Source organism: Zootoca vivipara, chromosome 1 (assembly GCF_963506605.1).
Source record: "Zootoca vivipara chromosome 1, rZooViv1.1, whole genome shotgun sequence".
Classification (NCBI taxonomy): domain Eukaryota; kingdom Metazoa; phylum Chordata; class Lepidosauria; order Squamata; family Lacertidae; genus Zootoca; species Zootoca vivipara.
In genome coordinates this window covers 41,559,504-41,581,811 of record NC_083276.1, presented here as the reverse complement: position 1 = coordinate 41,581,811, position 22,308 = coordinate 41,559,504, and the positions used below count along the sequence as shown (strand labels likewise).

The window sequence follows — 22,308 nt, the reverse complement described above, 5'->3', positions numbered from 1 at the left end:
TCAATCCATATCATTTGCATGCTGAGTTTGTATAAGCATAGACTGGATTACTGCAGTTCACTTTATGTGGGTCTGCCCTTGGAAGCTCCAACTGCAGCAGACTGTGGTAGCCAGACTGCTCATGGGGGCACCTGTTCATCTACTACTGAGCCAGGTTCAAGGTCCAGTTCTGGGCACCACAGTTCAAGAAGGATACTGACAAGATGGAACGTGTGCAGAAGAGGGCAACCAAAATGGTCAAAGGCCTGGAAACGATGCCTTATGAGGAACGGCTTAGGGAGCTGGGTATGTTTAGCCTGGAGAAGAGAAGGTTAAGGGGTGATATGATAGCCATGTTCAAATATATAAAAGGATGTCATATAGAGGAGGGAGAGAGGTTGTTTTCTGCTGCTCCAGAGAAGTAGACACGGAGCAATGGATTCAAACTACAAGAAAGAAGATTCCACCTAAACATTAGGAAGAACTTCCTGACAGTAAGAGCTGTTCGGCAGTGGAATTTGCTACCAAGGAGTGTGTTGGAGTCTCCTTCTTTGGAGGTCTTTAAGCAGAGGCTTGACAGGCATATGTCAAGAATGCTTTGATGGTGTTTCCTGCTTGGCAGGGGGTTGGACTGGATGGCCCTTGTGGTCTCTTCCAACTCTATGATTCTATAATTAATTTACAAGGCCCTGAACACCTGAGGTCCTAGGTAGCTTAGGAACACTTGAACACTTCTCTTCCAGCTTGATCACTGAAATCATCAGCAGAAGCATTGCTGGTTGTTTCCCAAGTTCACAATGCTCATTTGACAACAACAATTTATGGGATGGCATTCAATTTCATTGTACTACGTACAATGACAATAAAGTATCTATCTATCTATCTATCTATCTATCTATCTATCTATCTATCTATCTATCTCTACGAGAAACTGAGCCATTGGTGTCATGTGCCGAGTCTTGTTGAAAACTCTGCAAATAGATCCAGCACGCGCCTTCTGTTTCAATATTTTAACCCCACTAGGGTTATGCTGGCAATTAAGACTATAATCTTTCCACAAAAGTTAAGCTTATTTCTCAATTAAGATTTTTTATATGTGGCTTTTGGTATGGTTTTATATATATATTGTTGTAAGCTGCTCTGATACTATTTATGAATCATGGTACAGAAACAATTTATATGAATAAATAAAATGAACAAACAAACCAGTTTTAACCCAATCTGATTTTTTAAAATTATACAGTGGCACCTTGGTTCTCGAACTTAATCCGTTCCGGGAGTCCATTCGACTCCCGAAACGGTTCAACTTCCAAGGCGCGGCTTCCGATTGGCTGCAGGAGCTTCCTGCACTCAATTGTAAGCCGCAGAAGCCGCGTCAGACGTTTGGCCTCCGAAAAATGTTCGCAAACCGAAACACTCACTTCCAGCAAAATAAGAAAATTCCTTCAGTAGCACCTTAAAGACCAACTAAGTTTATATTTTGGTATGAGCTTTCGTGTGCATGCACACGAAAGCTCATACCAAAATATAAACTTAGTTGGTCTTTAAGGTGCTACTGAAGGAATTTTCTTATTTTGCTTCGACTCAGACCAACACGGCTACCTACCTGTAACTCACTTCCAGGTTTGTGGAGTTTGGGAGCTGATTTGTTCAGGAGCCAAGTCGTATGACTACCAAGGTACTGCCTTTTCACAAAGAAATGCACAAGGCAGTCGTGTTTGTTAAATGAAAAGAACTACAGTCGAATTATTTAAACAGGAGCTTCTTTTAAAAGGGCTAGGGAAGATATAGGTGGGGACGGCGCTCTCAATTGCGTTCTACTGTGCAGCTTAATCATAAGGACTGGCCACTTCTTTATCTTATATGGCCCCATGGACTAGATAGGTGAGGATTGCCTTTGACTTCAAAACTATTTTATAACAATGAAATACTTTAGGAAACAAACAGCTCACGACTACAAAATTATACAGAAGACTGCTCCCTACAGTCCGGTCAAACGTCCTTTAATAATGCATAGGAGCTTAGATACACTTAGCAAACATTAAATGTTCCTTCTAAAAAGGATTCAGATTTCTCTACTGGGGAAAGGGAGATTCTCATGCCTTAAGCTGTCTTTAATGTTAGTGGGGTGTGGTATTTTGATTAAGACTGTGGATTATAAAACGGCACTCTTCAATTTTTGAACGAGTTTTTAACTATTCTCTCCCCACCCACCCCTACCCACAGTTTCACAGAGAGAGGAATGAGTTGGCAGGTGAGAGGCGAGTGGACAGGGTTTTGTTTATTTTAAAAAAACTAAAACAGGAAAGAAGCCAAAGTAGTAATACTCTTTTCTCCTAGACATACCAGAAAAAATCAACTGAAAATGGATTGAGATGCCCAGACAAGCATGATTGATGCCAAGGCAGAGAGAGAAAGAACACACCCATCAGCACATGCAGCAAAGCAAAGCACACGCCATGCCGTGGAACTGCCTTTCTGGAACTCTGAGACTACAGCAAAAGCAAGGTAAGAGCACCACCTACCTGCAGTATTCTGCAAAGGTCAGGACATAGCACTTCTCCTCGATACAGGCAACACTGTTTTCATCCTGATGTCGGGATGCGAAGATCTCATTCTGCAAGAGAGCACACAGTTGGGACCGTCGCAATGCATAGCAAAACTTCCTGTGCAGGGGAGGCAGTTGTCCTGCGCATACTTTTGTCTCTGGACTGCTAAGATAGCATGCCTGCATATTTCTCAGGCAGCCACTTTGAACGTAGGCTGTGAAGCAACTTCTCATGGGACACATATGGGGTGTTGTTCCAAGTAAAACTTAAGAGCTGCCATCTTTTTAGACCAGGCTTTGCTAACCTGGTGCCCACCAGATGTTTGGAACCCAAAGCTACCACCTGGAGAGCACCAGTTTGGTGAAAGTGGTTTTAGATTATATAAGGCATTCGCTGTTGAGATTCTCCCTTAACTGTCTGGGAGCTAAACTGCCCAATCTTAATGTATGGGTACTAAGGAGCAAGCCCAATTAAAATCAATATCTTGTAAGTGTGCACAGGATTACAGCCTGAATTTAATCTCAACATCCACAAGGCATCTAAGCCTTACTAAAATTCTATCATTTAAATCAGGCATGTCCAACAGGTAAACTTCAGAAGAGGAGAGAATACGAATGAAGCAAGAACAGGAGTGCTAGACTTGGTCTTTTGCTTAAATCTTGATAGATTTGAAATGAGGCTGCACTTTAAATTTTAATACTGTATTTTAATCTGTATTTTAATTAATTGTTTTTATGTTTTATTGTAATCCTGTTGGTGTGAGCCGCCCTGAGCTTGGTTTTTGACTGGGGAGGGCGGGGTATAAATAAAAATTTATTATTATTATTAGATCATGATCTACCAGTAGATCACTGGACGTCTGCGGTAGATCACTGGTAGATCACTGGCTCCCCCCAAAGAGGCTGAAAAACTGTGGCTCCCCTAAAAAGCTCAACAACTTTGACCTGAACCCCCCAAAAGGGGGTAGATCACTACCAGTTTTTAACTCTGTGAGTAGATCACAGTCTCTTGGGAGTTGGCCACCGCTGATTTAAATGATTCACGTGAAGGTTGCTGGCATCCAATTGTCTTGATAGACAATGGAGTGTGCCTCTGGGGGGTGAAGTCAAATGGATGTGTTAGCAAGCACCAAAGTGACCTCCCTGGGGCACAAACCTGGGCAGTGTTTATGGAGGTCCAGGGCTGGCCAGACAACAAGACACCCCCCCCTGGCCTCACTAATACAGTCCAAAGGAAAGTAGAGAAGTACATTTGGCACCAGCTTGGCTGCATGAATTGGCGGAAGGAGGAGTACAAAGTGCTAGTCATCTTGGAGACATCACTCCCAGATTTATGTGGGGTTTACTCCTTAGCCTTTTCTTCTACTAAAGATAACACCCAAGGCAATGGAGGTATATTGCCAGAAACAGGTAGAATTACTTGTGAAGAATTATACTCCCTAGAGTAAATGTAGTTTTTCATGTTATTTTGCAACCAGCAAGAAAACCACTATGCTGCAAAATAGTTTGAGAAAATGTTAACTGGAATCCATTTTAACAGCATTGTTACTTTGCAAGCTTTGGGGCTTGGATATTAATGTTTATATTTTACATGGAACTGTTAACTAAGAACTCTTGTCAGTTCAGAGAAATTTATGTGAATTTTAAAAGGATGCATTGCCTTTCCAATCACTGCAGAAGTTGGACCAATATACAAGATTCTTCTTTCTGTTTCTGGAACCAGCTTGTCAACGCTTCAAATCAGATGCCTCCCTTATCCTCACAAACTACTCCTTTCTTTCCCACACAATTTAAAGTATTCTTTTAACTTGAAAGGCAAGTGTGTCATTCTAGAACAGATATGAAGCAATCAGGAGTGGCTGAATCATCCTGTCAGCAGGACAACAGAGCCAGAACTAGTTTGATAAAAGGAATTCTAGGGTGGTTTTGTGTGTGTGTGCTGAAGAGACAAGGAGAGCATTTTTTGTTTTGCTGCTGCTCAAAAAAGTCTAATTCTCCCACAACTGACCTATTAAACTGTGGGGAAGATGATCAAACCTTCCATAACAGACAAACACCTGTGTATTTAGTGTACAATAAAACAACTGCCTGCGAAGGGAGAAATACAACAGGTGCAGATCTTAAAAATCTAGTATTTAAAGAGGTCTCTTTAAATACAGCTATACCGAGCTTTTCAAACAGAATGTGTTCCGGGAGTCCGTTTGACTCCTGAACTGTTTGAAAACCAAGGTGCGGCTTCCGGTTGGCTGCAGGAGCGTTCTGCAGCCATTTGGAAGCCGTGCCGGACGTTTGGCTTCCAAAAATTGTTTGGGAAACCGAAACATTCACTTCTGGTTTTTGATCATTTGGGAGTTGAAACGTATGAGTTCCAAGGCATTCAGCAACCAAGGTACAACTGTACAGGTAACTCACAACTTATGCACATTTAACTTGCATGCATTCAAAAAGGGGGAAGACTTTCACAGAGGTAACAGCACACTTCCAGAGCAGCTACAAGTTGACTGTAAAATCACGAATGTTCTGAATGAGGCAGTAGAGGGCCGTTTTTACACCGGAACTCAGATTACTTGCCAATTTATGAGATGCAGCAGGTATTTACTTATCAAACCACACTGGTTACGGTTACAGTAAGAGATAGCCTGGCTAACCAGGAATAGAAAATTCCAAATGTTTTGAAATAGGCAGCACCTGGGTAAGGAAGGTATGTTAATCACTCTCCCTTCTCCCTGCAAGAAAATGACGGCACAATGATCCCCACCTGATCATCCCAACTACCACACAGACACACGCAACTCACCTGATGCATGCTGGGATTGCGGCCTCCCTGAGTGTGCTCTGGTCTGTAATACCACAGGAGGCTCATCATCAGCTCCCCTGGAAGCAGACAAGGTAGGTTTACAAAGAAATCAGCATCAGCAGGAGCATAGACATAGCAAGAGAGAGAGAGAGAGAGAGAGAGAGCGCACTCCCAGCATTCCCTTGGCTATAAGGTGAGCCTGACTTCATGGCAGAAATAAGAGTTGTGCATACTCATACATTTCTGCACCACTCTGGAATCGTCTCAGGAAGGCTCGTTAAGAAATATTTAAGTAAGTAAAGTTTTTAAAGTAAGTTTTAAAAAGTTGTGCGTGTCTTCACCCACAAAATTAACAGTCATGGAAGCAGTTAATTATTTGCCCAGGATTGAATGACTTCTTCTAGTCAGTTCAGTCTTTACACTGGAGCTTTGGGTCAGTCTGTTTAGACTTCCTTCGGGCTGCTCAGATTGTCTCACAAGCGACAACAAACAGCTTCTGCAAACAGGATGGTGGTTCTGCCGTTTCAAAGCAAGGCAACATGGTTGTGGGTTGAAGCTTTATTTGATCAATGCTCTTCAACCTTGAGTTCCCATATGTACTGGACTACAGCTCCCATTATCCCTGACCATTGAGCTAAGCTGGGAGGGCAAGAGAGGAGTTATAGTCCAACATCATCTGGGAACCAGAGGCTGAACTAAAACTGGATTAGAGAGCTCTAGAATTCCAAACCGCTTTCTTAGCCACACAAAGCTGTAGGCACTTTGGGACAATTCCACAGCATTCCTCTTTAGGAAGCCAAAAGGTTTGGATGCTCCTCGTAGCCTTTTTACTATTGGCGTTTGGAATGTAACTTTTTATTTTTTGAAACATGTTTTGTTAAATTTTCAAGAATAAGTAAATACATAAGCAGCGGGTGCTGATACAATTGCATCACACTATTATACTATCCTCAAATAACTATCTAATTGAAACAAAACTAATTCCCTTCCTCCCCCTACCAACAGACCCTTTGGTTCCAAGTGTCGTAAGAATGCCCTGTTACTCCACTACAGGCAAGTGTGGCAAAGAAATGTGAAGCATAACACGTACCAAAATATAGCAAATCTACCAAAATAGCACTCTACTTTAAGATGCCCAAACCCTAACAAAGGTGGTAAAATCCCACCACTCTCCCGCAAAGTAATCTTTATTTGCTTGTCCCCCAATTGCTTCCCATTTATATGTAAGTTTCCCCACTAAAGTTAATGCCATTTAACTTCTAAGTCTTGAGTCATCTTCTGCAAATTAAGAAACTTCCCCTCAAAACCCACCCACCCCTGGCCTGGAAAGGGAGAAGCCACCTTGCTCCCACACAATACTTCTGCTTTTTGTTCCCACCTGCAGCACGGCATGATCCTAGCTGCTAGAAGACAGATTACAAAGCAGGCAGAAACCAGAGCTTGACGCTATTTCCCAGATTGCGAACTATAAAGAACATTAGTCTAATTAGTGGCTTCTGAGATTCTGGCTGTTAAAAGAATCACGTGGCAGCAGGTGTTGCTTAGATGTTACGATCAGTAGAAATACAGTACAACTGTTTTGAGGGCAGATTCCCCAAGTATGCAGCTTGAGGCAAGAGCCAGAATTTGCAGTTCTTAAGAACAGTAGGAGAAATGCTCAGGGATCATACGACAAGGCATTCCTGCGCTTCCCGTTGTTGTTGTTGTTGTTTGCAAGGGGAGGGAAATGAAGGGAATAATGTGTTGAGAGCCATTTCAGAGGGTTGCCGTGTGTGAGCCATCAGGCAGGCGGACAGAAGGGAAAAGGCTTTTTCAGCAGTGACCCTACATTTGTGAAACTCTGTTCCAATTGGGATTCAACTGGCTCCATCATGACAGGCCCTTAAGGGGACATGGAAAACTCATTTGTTGACTGCCAACTTTTCACATTTTTAGGATTTTAACTGGGCTGCTGTCGTTGTGATGCTGCTTTATTTTGAGATCTCCTGTTCTACTGAGCTGTTATCGTGGCTGCTGTGGCTCAGTTCTGTTGAGATGGTGGGCTCACAATTCACTCCCTTAATGTGTTCTGCTAAGCCTACTCATTGCCCTGTGGGGAACTTTGACATAATGGGCCTTCTGCTTCCTTCTAATTTGGATGGAATCATTAGAGGCTTTGGCAGAGGTGTGGAGGCAAGGTGGAAAGGATAACCCTCCAATTCTCTTCTAGCTCTTTAGTTCTTTGATAAATAAATTCAGTATTAGCTGTGTGTGTGTGTGTGTGTGTGTGTGCGCGCGCGCATTTACAAGCCATCTATCACATGCTACCTTCCATTCCATTTCTCCCTGACAAAGGAGATGGTTATACAGTCATTTACCCATCCAATACCTGTTTTGGGGTCTTCCCATAGGGCCGATATCTTTGCCACATAAGGCATAGATTTCTTTCGTGGTCCAGATTTCAGGAGGACTGTGTCTCGGACCCGGATGATTTCTCCATCTCTCTCCACGGCCTGGTAGCTCTTGCGAACAGCTGGCTCTGGTTCGTTCTACAAATATTGACAAGAGAGAGCGCCGAGGAAAGAAGTGAGGCAGGGAAACAATGCTGAGAAACAGACGCCAGCTTCCTTGAATCCACCTACACCAAGCAGAAATCTTTCTGCCAGAAAGGGTGTGTCTGCACTGCCAGAGGAACCCATGGAGAAGCTGCAGCATACAAAACAGCAGGATGCATCTCTCCTCCCAGCAGGTTAATTTCAGAAGCAAAACATGCTGCTCAGATGAAAGGCAATGATTATGAAACCCAGAAAAGAAAAGGAAAAGAAATCCTCAAGCAACTTCAGTTTGTTCACACTGGTTTTAAGGAAAGCAGCTCTGCAAAAAGTGGGGTACTTCAGCACTCTGGCCGCAGGCTTAACATCCCCAGGAGAAGAATCTGTTTAAACTTCTTTGCAGTGAAACACAACACAGGGCAGTCCCACTTAATACAAGGATGCTCTATGATTTTTTTCCAACTTTTTTCCAACACAGAAGCAGGAGCAGGGTGGGGCAAGGCACATAAAGTCAATCATCATCATCATCATCATCAATTAAAATGGTATACAGTCGTACCTTGGTTTTCGAACAGCTTAGTTCTCGAACATTTTGGCTTCCAAACGCCGCAAACCTGGAAGGGACTGTTCCGGTTTATGAACTATTTTTGGAAGCTGAACGTCCGACGGGGCTTCCACAGCTTCCAATTGGCTGCAGGAGCCTCCTGCAGCCACTCAGAAGCCGTGCTTTGGTTTCCGAATGTTTTGGAAGTCAAACGGACTTGCGGAACTGATTCCATTTGACTTCCAAGGTACGACTGTACTGCCCTATACCCGCAGGTCTCAAGGTGGTTACAACATAAAACCACAATACAAAACCCCAAAATACATAATAAAAACAAAAACAACCCAATACATTTTAAAAGGGCATTGGGTGTCAATCAGCCAAAGGCCTGGTTAAAGAGGAACGCTTTTGCTTGGCGCCTAGAGCTGTATATTCAAGCAAACCTCATTACTGGAGAAAAAGCCGCAGTTTTGGCAGGCTGCTTACCACAACATAGACAGCCTTCTCAGAGGCTGCTCCAATGGGTATCCAGCCATTGGTGGCTCTTCTCCGGTTGATGCGTTGCTGCTTTGGATGAGAGTGACCCCCAACGGTTTTGCTGTCGGACACATGTAAACAGCTGGCGGTGTTGCGGAGGCCTGATTTGGAGCCGCTGGGAGGCTTGGAGCTCTGTGGGCACTCACGGGCCATAGTCTGGGGCTCCGAGTTGGGCGTCTGCAAGTGAGGAACAGGTTCTGCAGCTGGTGGCACACTTGGTACCGGACATCCTGAGAGTGGGTGGGCAGGTGAAACAGGGTGCCCTGCCACAGGGATTGTGAGGCTCAGCTGGTCCAGGGACTTGCAGCTGTCTACAAGGAGATGAGGAGGGAGGGAAAGCAAAATACAGCGTGAGGCACTGCTTGTCGGAAGAAGGGGGAATTATTGGGATGGTTCCTGAGAGCACGGCCGTAAAGCCCTGCTTAACAATGACTAAGCACAAATATTACCATCGGAAGCCAAGTGTCACGCTCAGAATAACAGCAGGAAGAATGACATCCTGGCTCCATTAAAAAAAATACTTTTTGCTTCTGCCCAGTTCACCTCCTCCACCACAGTATTTACGCAGCATTTTCAGTATTCAAAATACTTGACTGCCCGGTGCCAAATTTGTCAGAACGTGTTTTCAACCTCAAGAACCAAAGTCTCATTTTCCTTGCACCTTCTTTTTCTTTCAAGGGCAAGTTTTTAGCTTGTGTGCTCTAGTGATTAGTTGGGGGGGGGAGTAAACGTGCAAACCGATTTTGACTGAGATATAGAAGGCAAAATGGGTCTTCCAGGAAAAAGATTCCTGTACTTCCCCATGCTATCAGATGCTCTTCTCCCTAGTCCCTACATCATTACTGCCGCTTCAGGTGTCCCAGAGGGGGTTATCTGCGCCGTATTATTAGATTTTGAACGAAAATAACAAAAGAAATCTCCTGCAACCAGAAGAAAATGTGGAAAATCCCTATGATTCAGTAACAGTTCACATGAGAAGACCTCTTCTGCTTGCCACACATGCAGAAAATCCAAACCTCTTGGGCACGCAGCTGCCACATCAGTGGCATTGGGTGCTGCTGCCCTATTTCTGGTCTACCTACCAAATCAAGTATAAAAACAATACCAAAACACCCGCGGTTCCTCCTGGCAAAATGCACACAAAAAGGGCTTCATTTTCTTAGGATAAGTTAGAACAGGAGAATGACTGAACTGTTCCAAAATAATGCAAAAGGCTGCTTCCTATGTGGGACTGGGGATCCTAGCTGTCACAGCCAAACACGCCTCGGCGCAAAGACGTTTTTGAATGGCAAGAGTAAACATGGGTGGAAAGGTGCTTACCTAGCTCAGTTGGTAGAGCATGAGACTCTTAATCTCAGGGTTGTAGGTTCAAGCCCCACGTTGGGCAGAAGATTCCTGCATTGCAGGGGACTGGAGTAGATGGTCCTCGGGGTCCCTTCCAACTCTACAATTCTATAACTAGACTGGTGACTGGGAGCGGCCGCTGAGACCACATAACACCAGCCTTGAAAGACCTACATTGGCTCCCAGTACGTTTCCGAGCACAATTCAAAGTGTTGGTGCTGACCTTTAAAGCCCTAAATGGCCTCAGTCCAGTATACTTGAAGGAGCGTCTCCACCCCCGTCGTTCTGCCCGGACACTGAGGTCCAGCGCCGAGGGCCTTCTGGCGGTTCCCTCGCTACGAGAAGCCAAGTTACAGGGAACCAGGCAGAGGGCCTTCTCGGTAGTGGCGCCCACCCTGTGGAATGCCCTCCTGTCAGATGTCAAAGAGAATAACAATTACCAGACCTTTAGAAGGCATCTTAAGGCAGCCCTGTTTAGGGAAGCTTTTAATGTTTGATGGATTTCTGTATTTTAATATTTTGTTGGAAGCCGCCCAGAGTGGCTGGGGGAACCCGGCCAGATGGGCGGGGTATAAATAATAAATTATTATTATTATTATTATTATTATTATTATTATTATTATTATTATTATTATCTGAAGGCAGCCCTGTTTAGGGAAGCTTTTAATGTTTAATAGATGATTGCATTTTAATATTCTGTTGGAAGCCGCCCAGAGTGGCTTGGGAAACCCGGCCAGATGGGCGGGGTACAAATAATAAATTATTGTTATTATTATTATTATTATTACTATTATTATTATTCTATGATTCCCCTATGATGACCTGACCAACTCTGCAAGAAGGGAGCTCCAAACATGAAGATAAGCCGGCTGGCCTGAACCTTTCAGAACAGTCAGCGGAGCAACTTCAGTCGGCCTCCGGTAAGTGAGAAAGTTCACAGAAATGGGTGCTGCTATGAGTGGCGGCCCCTACGTACGCAGCCTTGGAAATCCCAGCAAATTAGAAAAATCAATGCCACAGCTGATTTCGATCTAAAGCAGCAAAGTACGGCTGAGGCTTTTTGCTGTGGGAAACTGCTGCCCTCTGCCTCCCACTCTGCAAGCTGTAAAACAAGGCTGGGAAGCAGTCCTCCCTCCTCAGAGATGGGAGTATTAACAAGCAAGTGCCACAGCTGTAAAAACAAGGACAGCTAATAAAATAGGACAAGATCTTTAAATGACCTGATTATTACAGGCACAGCCACCTTTCCAGGGCTCCCTGAGTTGTGGTGGCCCCGCCGTTTGATATGTTAAAAACATCAATGCAGAATCCCTGAAGTAGTAGCACTTTTTGTATCTCAAATCCAGTTCTCAATGAGCTGGACAAACCTGCATTTCGGCTGTTAACACTTCAGGCTGCAGATGCTGGCTTGGCTGAATGAGCCCTTCATACACAAATAATAATGATCTAAATCAGGCTTCCTCAACCTCGGCCCTCCAGATGTTTTGAGACTACAATTCCCATCATCCCTGACCACTGGTCCTGCTAGCTAGGGATCATGGGAGTTGTAGGCCAAAAACATCTGGAGGGCCAAGTTTGAGGAAGCCTGATATAATTCACCCACCTAGAACCAGTCTTCCTGAAATATAGTTCTCTAGCACTAGGTCTCAGTACACAAAGAGGTAAGGGGATGAATTCTGGCTTCCTGCATGACTCAGGGAAGCAACCAAAGATTATCAAGCTCACTGGGTGATCTTGAGCCAGTCACTCCCTCTCAGCCTAGCCTACCTCTCAGGGTCCTTGTGGGAATTAAATGGAGAGGGAGAAAACAATGTAGGGCACCTTTAAGAAAAAGGTGGGGTGCTACTGGAATGAATTTTTTTATTTTGTTAAAGCAGCTAGAAGGAAATCTCAATTTGCTGCAACGAATCAAGCATTTTAGATTGGGACGGGAAGGGAGGACAAACAGGAGAAGTTTGGAATCTCATGGGCGGGAACAGAGAGATGGGAAGAAAGGAGTTACTGTCTCAAGGCTGGACTCATGCAATAAAGTTGGCAGACAACAGGTTTAAGTCAGGACAAAATGCTTCGAACATTGCATTGAACAGAATAGCCAACACACCAGCACAAAATACTGTGCTGGCTGAAGTGCTAAGATAAAAGGCTTTTAAAACAAAAGGATTAGGTGAACACAGATACCTAGAGGCTAGAAGTTCAACTTCCATCTTGAGTGTATCTGATGAAGTATGCATGCACACGAAAGCTCATACCAAAATAAAAACTTAGTTGGTCTTTAAGGTGCTACTGAAGGAATTCCATCTTGAGTGTTCACATCTATGAGTATCTGACACTGTGGCAACGAGGGACTGACACAAATGTTTTGACCTGTTTCCGATCTTCTCTGGCACGTCTGGCTGCCAACGGCAGAGGGAGAATGCTCAGTTAGGTGATCTGAGCTGGCACAAAAATTCCCACAAAAGTTCATTAAGGCTAAATGGCAGTTCTCCGCTGCACAAAGCATGTTTTAATTACGTCATTGAACACTCAGCTGTTCAAAGGTGGCTGTTATCACAAAACCATCACATTGATATGTCCTGAGTTATGGAAGACTCAGAAAGTTAATCCACCTTAGGTAAAGGTAAAGGGACCCCTGACCATTAGGTCCAGTTGTGACCCTGGGGTTGCAGCGCTCATCTCATGTTATTGGCCGAGGGAGCCGGCGTACAGCTTCCAGGTCATGTGGCCAGCATGACAAAGCCGCTTCTGGCAAACCAGAGCAGCACACGGAAATGCCGTTTACCTTCCCGCTGTAGCGGTACCTATTTATCTACTTGCACTTTGACGTGCTTTCGAACTACTGGGTTGGCAGGAGCTGGGACCAAGCAACGGGAGCTCACCCCGTCATGGGGATTCAAACCGCTGACCCTCTGATTGGCAAGCCCTAGGCTCAGTGGTTTAACCCACAGCGCCAAATCCACCTTACTAAGTTCTAAATACCAGCTCACACCTTTAAGGCAGGAATAACCGAAATATATCACAATTAAAAATGTCATGAGAGATCCATGCCTCTAATTTTAAAAATTAAAAAGAGAGAGAGAGAGAGATCCACGCCACTTCTCCAACATGGCACAAATCTGTGCAGTCAGCCAATAAACTGACCAGCCAGCAAGTCGTGCTGCAAGGATTGGTGAGACTGGTGCAAGGAGTCTCCATTTTGCCAGTGGTCTTTTACCTATTATTGGATATTACTGCCAGCTCCATGACACTCAATTGACCTGGAGGAGGCACTCTGCTGTCTGCAACAATCTTCTTGCCAGACTGAGGGAAAAGGAAAGAACTAAAAGTGACTTTCAAGCAATTGCTTCTGACCCAACTTAGAAGTGCCAGCCAGATGAAAGACAGGCAGTTTGAGGGGAGGGCTTCAATGGCCACTGGACCAATTGGCACCTATAGACCAATTGGCCGCATACAATCCTGAGTACCATCAACTACCAACAGAGGATAGAGCTGTTGATGGCTACTAGTAATGGGAGCTATATATTATCTGTATGTCTCTGAGCACCAGTTGCAGGGGGATGTGAGTGGGAGTGTGTTATTGTGCCCATGACCGGCTTGTGGGAGGCTTCCCATAGGCATCTGGTTGAAGGCTGGACCAGATAAGCCTTTGATCTGACCCAGCAGGGCTCCTCTCATGTTTAGCCACCACTCAAACCTCCTAATTTATGAAGGACACTCATCTTCCTTTAGCAACTTCATCCCTTTCTAAGAAAGGCAAAACCTGATTAAAGGTCTTCCCATGCATGACTCAAAATATTTACACCACCTTCCCGGTTCTGCCAACTAAACTACAATTAAGTTCCTGATCATAACACAATGTGGCTTAGGGCACTGGCTCCCCTTTACAGAGTCTGCACTCCCCCAATTTCCTGAATGTGTTATGCAATCAGCAAGTCTTTAGTGCAAGGTAAGATTTTGAAGGCACATAAATCCACCAGGTGAGAACAAAAATGGCACTATGGTAGCACACATATTTATACAAATACACTCTTTGCTCATATGCTTTTCTTTTGGAACCGCAATATATTCCGGGAGCAGGAGGAAATCGTAATGCCCATCTTATCCCATAGTCCTAGTTTAAACATTTCAGCCATCTACCTAAAACCCTCCAACGGTTTAATTGGATTAGCTATCCTTTCCTGCGAATCTTAAAATGGTTTTCACAGCATGGCTGTGCACAGCCAGAAAGAGATGTCCACAGAGGCAACTGCCATCTCAGGGAGAGGAAATTACATCTCTTTATTGACTAATTGTGTAAATAACAGTTATTACAGATATAGAATTTTATAGTCCGGCAGCTTTTATTCTAGACGCAGAATTTCCTAGTACAGCAACAGTGAGAAGCGTTTTTAAATCATTGGGATCAACATTTTACATGCAGTAAGAGAAAGATCCAGAGAACACATTGATGAAGCCCGGCTACACAAACACCAGAAGCTGTACCTGAAACAAATAACCTATGAAGTTGCCTTATATGGAGCCAGCCCCTTGGTTTATCTAGCTCAAGCCTTCTCCAACTGTGGATCACTGGGTATTCAGACTGCAACCCCCATCAACCTCAGCTAGCATGCCCAATGGTCAAGGATGGTGGGGTTGTAGCTCCAACAACTTCTAGTGACCCACGTTTGTGGAAGACTGGTCTACTTCAAGTGGCCTTAGCTCTCTGTGGGTACCAGGCAGAGAGGAATCCTTTGGCGTCGGAGATGCTGGCGATTGAACCTGCAGCTTTGTGCATGCAAAACATGCGCTCTACCTACTGAGCTATGGCTTCTCTTTACATGGATTCGAGTAAGAAGAACACAGGAAACGAGAAGAACCTGAACAAAAATGTACGGGTTGTGTATGACTGGGGTCATACTCTGTGCAGGCCCACCAAAATCAACGGAATTACTAATTTGTCCATTGATTTCAATGGTTCTACTGCAAATATGGCTTGATTAAATAAAACAGAGCAGTTTTTAAAAAAAACGCATCTATTTTTTAAAAAAACAAGGTTTTTTGCTGTTTTTCTGTAACAAGAACGGCTTTCCCTCGTTAAACTGGATTAAAAAGAAAACCTTAATGTAAACTTCATTACTTAAAACAGAACTTACGTTTTCTTACAAACTTACAAAAGGCTGCTTCTCTCTTTAAGGTAAAACTGTGGCAAGCTATTGTCACCAGTCATCGCCATGCAGCACCATAGTTTATGCACTTGCACTACGGCCTGATCCTGGGGGCCAGGGACTGGCAAGCCACCACTTATCCCTCTGTAAAAGGGTCATAGCTCAGTGATACAGCTGCACAGGTCCTGAGATGGAAGCTTCCCACAGTCAATTCCTGGCATGGCCAGGGAGGGCAGCTGCTGCTAGCAGATCTACAAGTGTGTGAAATTACCGTAGTAGGCAAGCTTTAAAAGGTGTTGGAACTACAAATCCACCAAGTGCAATTTTAGCTTAGGGAAGGGGAAGACACTGAGGAGAACTCAGCGTTGTGACCTACTGGAGAAAGTGTGTGGTACAGAATTAAGAATCTTTTTTGTTTAGCTCAACTCAATTCTCTATAAGACTACAGTACTAAGGGCTGTAAAGAGAACTTTGCAATATGTTCCGAGGCCTCTGAGTTTAGCCCCAAAATGTCTGGGGACCCTCCACAGTGGGATAGGCTGCACTAAAAACCACTTGGAGAATAAAACAGAATAACCCCCTAAATGTGCTCAGGCGACCACTAGGGTGTGTTGACAGGAATCTTTAGACCCAAGCCGTAATCTATTTTAACAGAGGTTCGTAAATAGCTACTTGCTTGGTTGCTAGTGAAGAGGAAGAATCAAGGCCAGGAAAAGTTGTGATTAAGTAGAATACTACGCTATGCAAACCTGGCAAATGTAAGTCTTAGTTTTAATTCTATCAACGTTTAATTGTTTTTAAATTATTTCCTCCTCGCATGCCTTTAGCTGTTCTCGTTTTTATCTGTAAGCCGCCTTGCATCCCTGGCAGGGGAAAGGGTGTGTGTGTGTAAATAAATATATAACAACTTATTTGTAAGTTGCTTTGGTCTGAAACAACTGTAGCTTACCGTGCACACAAAACACAGCCCTGACTTTGTGGTTTGTTTCTGTCCAAACAAACCATGAGAAGAAGCCGAGAACAGAACAAACCACAATTTGTTGCAAGAGCACTGGTTTGCACATGATGTCATTTGGCAAAGGGAGGAGACAGACGAGCGCAATTCGCAGCAAGACGCAGTTTCAGAATTACTGTGAAGTGAGAACAGGGTTGCTAGTAGGTGTGTGGGGCAGGTGGCATTCGTGTACCAACCTTCATAAGTGCCTTTTGTTTTGTTTTGTTTTGTTTCCTTCTCTTCCCTTTACAAACTGCTTGGCTTCCTCCGAGTACCAGAGCACTAGAGGAGGGTTTGTGGGGCACAGTGCCTCTGGATGAGGAGCAGCTTGGTATGCTATTCAGCATGACCACCAAATTGTGTGCCCTTCCTCTGCATAATGGGAAAGGATGGTATTCAACCAGCCAAGATCTCTCCATGTTATCAGCAATGATGTACACATATTAGCAGCCAGATATGTGGAGCTCTAGAAAAGTTGGGCCGCTGCTTTTCCCCCTGCACCCTCCATAATATCCTTCCATACTCCCCTCTATGGATTGAGCTGCACACTTGGAAATAAAACAAGCACAAACCAAAGTATGAGATTTGGGTTACCACTGAAATGTGAGACTATCAGTAGAAGCTTCCCACACTTAAAACTATTTGCTTTTAAATATATGAAGGCACATAAGAACTCTGGAAAAATCGGGGGAGGGGAGTGTTTTGCTTTCATTTTCCTGCAAAGCCGCCTTTTTTTTATTCCCCCCCCCAACCAAATTGAAAAATGTTGGGGTGTGACATGTGAAAAGATAGAGAAACTTGTTTCAATCCAAGCATTTCTTCAAGTTTTAGAAGTGCTTGATGGATATGATGACAAATATGAAGAAGCAGAAGCTGATAATAATAGCTCAGAAAACGAGACTGATTAAATTCCATGTAATGTTCATTGAGTCTTGGTTCCTCTCCCCCATCTGCCTTCACATTTCTTTCTATGGAAATGAGTGCTGGTGGGGACTGAAAGAAGCATGGCCAACTTAGGCTCATTCATTTCAATGGGTATGCTCTTGAGTAGGACTTAGTTGAATACAAACCTTGGTAATTTTCTTTCTTTACTCTAATGTTGATGGTTTATCCTGTTTTTATTTGGGGGGAGAGGCTTGCCTACTCCTCACCAACTGGTAAAATGAAAGATGCCATGTTCCTTATAGCTCAGCATAACTTTTTCTTTTTAAAGGAAATTCAATACGTAATTATAGATTGAATAAATGGCATTTCTAATATACCAAACATGATAATGTAATGGCAAAGTTGAACATAATATATAGAATCAGAGTTGGAAGAGACCACAAGGGCCATCCAGTCCAACCCCCTGCCAAGCAGGAAACACCTTCAAAGCATTCTTGACATATGTCTGTCAAGCCTCTGCTTAAAGACCTCCAAAGAAGGAGACTCCACCACACTCCTTGGCAGCAAGTTCCACTGTCGAACAGCTCTTACTGTCAGGAAGTTCTTCCTAATGTTTAGGTGGAATCTTCTTTCTTGTAGCTTGAATCCATTCCCCCGTGTCTGCTTCTCTGGAGCAGCAGAAAACAACCTTTCTCCCTCCTCTATATGACATCCTTTTATATATTTGAACATGGCTATCATATCACCCCTTAACCTTCTCTTCTCCAGGCTAAACATGCCCAGCTCCCTAAGCCGTTCCTCATAAGGCACTGTTTCCAGGCCTTTGACCATTTTATGTTCCCAAAGTACCCAACTGATTTTTAAAGTGTAAAGGGTGCTAAAAACCCAAACACTGCTTATTTCCCCCCCTCCCAACCCTCCCAACCTCCAAATCCCACCCCCCACCCCCGGTTTCAAAATTTCTGGAAATTTTACATTTCTACTCAGGTTCTTTTCATAAATGAATTTTTCTGAGGGGAAAAACCCTGAAGCTGAATACCCACATCGGACAACCTGTAAGTTTGCAAGCCTTTCATCTCACACAGCAAAAACGGCACACGGTATATGTACCCCACTTGCAAACAGAGAATTCAGTTCAAGCCATCTAGTAGGAGAAACTGGGCTGCTATGGGCAACCATTAAAACCTATCCCTGCAAGACAGGTCATACTAGGAAGTAAGATGAGACAGTCGCTTCAAGGAATGTAAATGTCAAGGCCAGCACAGTACCCCAGCATCTGATCACGTAGACAAAACTAATCCATTCTCAACAGGCTACAGTAAAAAGCCGGCAACCCACACTGTAAAGCCTCAAGTACTCTTGAGTATCAGCAGCCAAGTTTTTCTTTTATATATAAGGCATGGGGAAATCCCATTTCAGACTTACCTGCTGCAAAAGGCATCTTATAAGGGTAGCAGTTCCGCCCTGCGTGCACAGTACTGATTCTGCTCTCGGGTACGTGCATAACTCCACAAAGGCTGTAACTGTTAATTGCCGGTCCTTCCCCGCAACAGTAGGGAGAGCTGCACCAGTGAAATGGCTGAAACGAGGGGTCTGGCGGTAAAGATCCCGGAGATACCAAAAGCCCCTCGCAACCCGTCGCCTGGGACAGCTCATCCTTCGGGTAAACAGAGCAGTGAGTGTAATCATTGTATCCGCTTTGGCCATAATAAACGTAGAACCCATTCAATGGAGTCAAGTCCGGCGATTCGTAGAGGCAGCCACAATCCGTATGGTTTCCTGGCACGGGCAAAGGGTGGAACTGAGGTACTGGGAAGGAAGGCTGATGAAATTCCTGCTTGGGAGTCGGAGATTTCTCTCCGGGTCTTCCATATTCAGGTTTCATAGAGGCTTGCCCACCCATGATCAAAGGCAGTCTGTGATAGAAACCCTCTGGGCCTTCGCAAGAGTTAGGTAGCGGCTCGTAACTGACAGATTCCGTCTCCCCCAAAATTCTAGGAGGATCCTGAAGGGCTGCTTTTGTAAATACACCCTCAGCGACTCCTTGCCAGCTATGATGACCCTCTGTTTTTACAGTGGACGTTTCCTTTTTGGGTTTAACGCAGTTTTTCCCACTGGCTTTGGCCCATTTGAGCTTGGATTTGGAACCGTGGTTTTCCGGCTTGCTCTCTTTTTCGCCACTGGATTTACTCCTGGGCCTCAGCGGCTGGTCTTTCTCATGGGTCAGTTTCAGAAACGCCGCAGCGTTGAGACTGGCCAATCTCTTTGGAGCAGGGTGGTAGGAAATCCCGCCGTCCTCACGCCCTTTCCCATCGTCGACGACAACACCATCCAGTGGCTGAGAAGCACACTTTGGACTCGGTCGGTTTGGGTTCTTTCCCTTTGCTGCCTTGGAGCTCTGCTTCTCCGCCGAGGGCCAAGCGCCCTGAGCACCGCAGCATATCTTCTTAGTGCAACAAACTCCGCCGACTTTGGGGGGATCTTTCCGGAAACGCCGGCCGGTTATTAAGCCGCCGTCCCGCTCGAAAAGCAGGTTGTTCACCGCCTCTGCGTTCAGCGAGGCTAGCCTGCGCTTCCTGGGTTCTGCAAGGCAAGCATCGCTTCCCGGCCGCCCGGTCCCAGAACACAATATTGTGCATCTCCCTGCCGGTGACTCTTGCTTCGCTGCTCTCACGACCTGAACGTGATCCGGAAGGCAGGCGGGTCTGAAGTCATCCATACAATGGGAGAGGCCTTTCTTCATCCCACTCGGAGTCTCCTCCGACAGGGATCCGGCCACATCCTCCAATCTAGTGAGGAGCACAGAGCACGTTTTTTTATCCACGGGCGAGCTGAGGCGTTTTCTCAATGGATACGTCTTTCTGAGCTCCTGCAAATTCCTGCCTTTATTCACGCCTGCAAATCGACTCTGGCAGGTTTGCCCCTCAGCGCCATTGCCTCGCTCGCAATCCTCCGCCTCAGTCCTATCCATTCTCTCACCGTCAATCGGTGACAAAGCTTGGCCAGCAGAACCAGCTGAGTGTTTCAGAAGTAAGAGCTGTTTCTTCCGGGCATGCGTCATAGGATCAATGTCCACCCCTGAGAACAAAGAGGAAAATGTCTTAATATCACGGGTTGAGAATATCGCACAATACACCAAGAGATGGCAGGGATATGTTTTAGAACCATCTGCCCTGTAGGAAAAAATTTTTTGGACCCCTTCAGTGAGGGAGAGCTTTTCAGTCAAATTAAGAGCCTAGATACGTTAAGATGGGGTTTTATTTCAAACTGCGGAGCTTGATAATTGTACGCAAGGCTAAAGGCCCAACGCCTTACTACTAAGCCTCCCTTTCTTCTCTCAGATGTGGGCTACCTCAATCACGTCAGCTGGGTGAACGCTATTTATGATGTAGTTATTTCATTAAAACCACATCTACCCCTGTTTCCAACAAGAATTTTTCACTTGCAGTTCTCCCACAGAAGTGGGAAAACCCACCCACTTTTTTTGGGGGGGATGGAAGAATTGGTTGTCTCTGTGAGTGCCCATATGAGAGACAGAAAGGGATGAGCACATGTATGCATTTGTCTGGAAGGGAGGAGCATGTGTGTGTGTGTGTGTGTGTGTGTGTGTGTGTAGTATACTGTACTAAGGAGTTCAGCCACGGGATGGTGTAATAAAAACACAGTGAGGGGGAGGAAAGGAACTCTGCACATGTTCAGAGGAGCCCACTTTGCACACAGGGAGACTTGCAAGGTGTTGGGGAAAGAGGAGAGAGGGAGGGACATGAGAATAGGGGTGGAGGTTCAAACCCCTACTACCCCTAGTACTGACTGGGGAGCAGCCGTGAAGGTGATGCAAGGATACAAAGCAGGGCTGAAGAATAAGAGAGAGAAGCAACACCAGAAGTGAGGTTGGGGAGGTTAAAAGGGGGCTTGATAGCTGTGTGGGGGTGGTAAGGGAAAGGTGTAGGGGGTTGCCATGGGAGAGTGGCAGACAGGGGCATAGCGAGGCACCGCGGCACCCAGGGCGGCAAATTGCCATGCACCCGCGTCGTCGCTACGTAACAATGCAGGTGTGTTACGTAACGATGCATGCGTCATTATGTGGCGGGGTATCGCCGCCCCCCGCGCCTCCAAAGCCGCGCACCACCAGCTACAAACTCCAGGTAAAAAGCCCGCTCAGCACATGCGTGTTACGTAGCAGGGTATCGCCGCCGCCACTGGTGACTCCAATCCGCGCAGTGCAGCGGGGGTGTGTGTGCCACTTGGCGCCCCCAGCCCCACGACTCCCAAACCGAGCCTCCAGCCTCCCGGTAAAAAGTCCGCTGGAGGCTCGGCTTGGGAGTTGCAGTGGTGGGGGTGCCAAGTAGCACCCCCCCCCACAGAGTGGAACCTGGGGCAGACTGCCCCCATTGCGACGCCCCTGGTGGCAGAGCCCTGGTGAGGTGTAAAGGGCAGAAGGCTGGTAAACGGGCGGGGTGTGCACTGAGGAGGGTTGGAGGGCAACATGAGCCAAAACGGCAGCCCCGTGTGTGTGTGTGTGTGTGTGTGTGTGTGTGTGTGTGTGTGTGTGTAAACACAACACCATATGTGACACAAAGTACTGAACACCCTCATAGAGTGCCATTCTGCGTTAATAATCAAACACGGCTCTTCAGCAGAAGCAGCTATTTTGTGGCAATCTGCTTTAAAAATTTAAGCTGTCGTATGGGAATTGGGATCCTAGAGTGTGCCGTTTTAATTCATGTTTAATAAATGCTGTTAAAAAGCTCTAAAAACCGGTTCATAATCTATTTGAGCTTCTATCTGCACAAAAAGCACCAGAAGGCAACAGAGTGGTGGTGGCCTGGGCCATGGAAACCCTGTGGGAAATGCGATGGGCCTGAGTGAAAGTGCACTGTGCGCAGTGTCAGAAATGGGCTGCAGAGCCTGCTAGGAGGAGGGTGGGAATATGTTGCCGGCTTCCAGGTATTCATAGTAAACGGGGGGCATGTGGGATGAATAAAGGTGTGCTTGTTAATAGCCACCT

General features: G+C 45.4%; 1 protein-coding gene across 1 annotated transcript in view; it reads right to left on the bottom strand.

Moving 5' to 3' along the window:
• Positions 1–22,308, bottom strand: part of BAHD1 (bromo adjacent homology domain containing 1) — a 67,247-nt gene that overhangs the window by 922 nt on the left and 44,017 nt on the right. Inside the window, exons 2-6 of the mRNA XM_035111179.2 lie at positions 18,726–20,378; positions 8,886–9,247; positions 7,693–7,852; positions 5,325–5,401; positions 2,505–2,596 (exon numbers count right to left, since the gene is read on the bottom strand). Coding sequence (XP_034967070.2) covers positions 2,505–2,596; positions 5,325–5,401; positions 7,693–7,852; positions 8,886–9,247; positions 18,726–20,361 — 2,327 coding nt within the window. The 5' untranslated portion in view covers positions 20,362–20,378. The remainder of the gene's footprint in view (positions 1–2,504; positions 2,597–5,324; positions 5,402–7,692; positions 7,853–8,885; positions 9,248–18,725; positions 20,379–22,308) is intronic.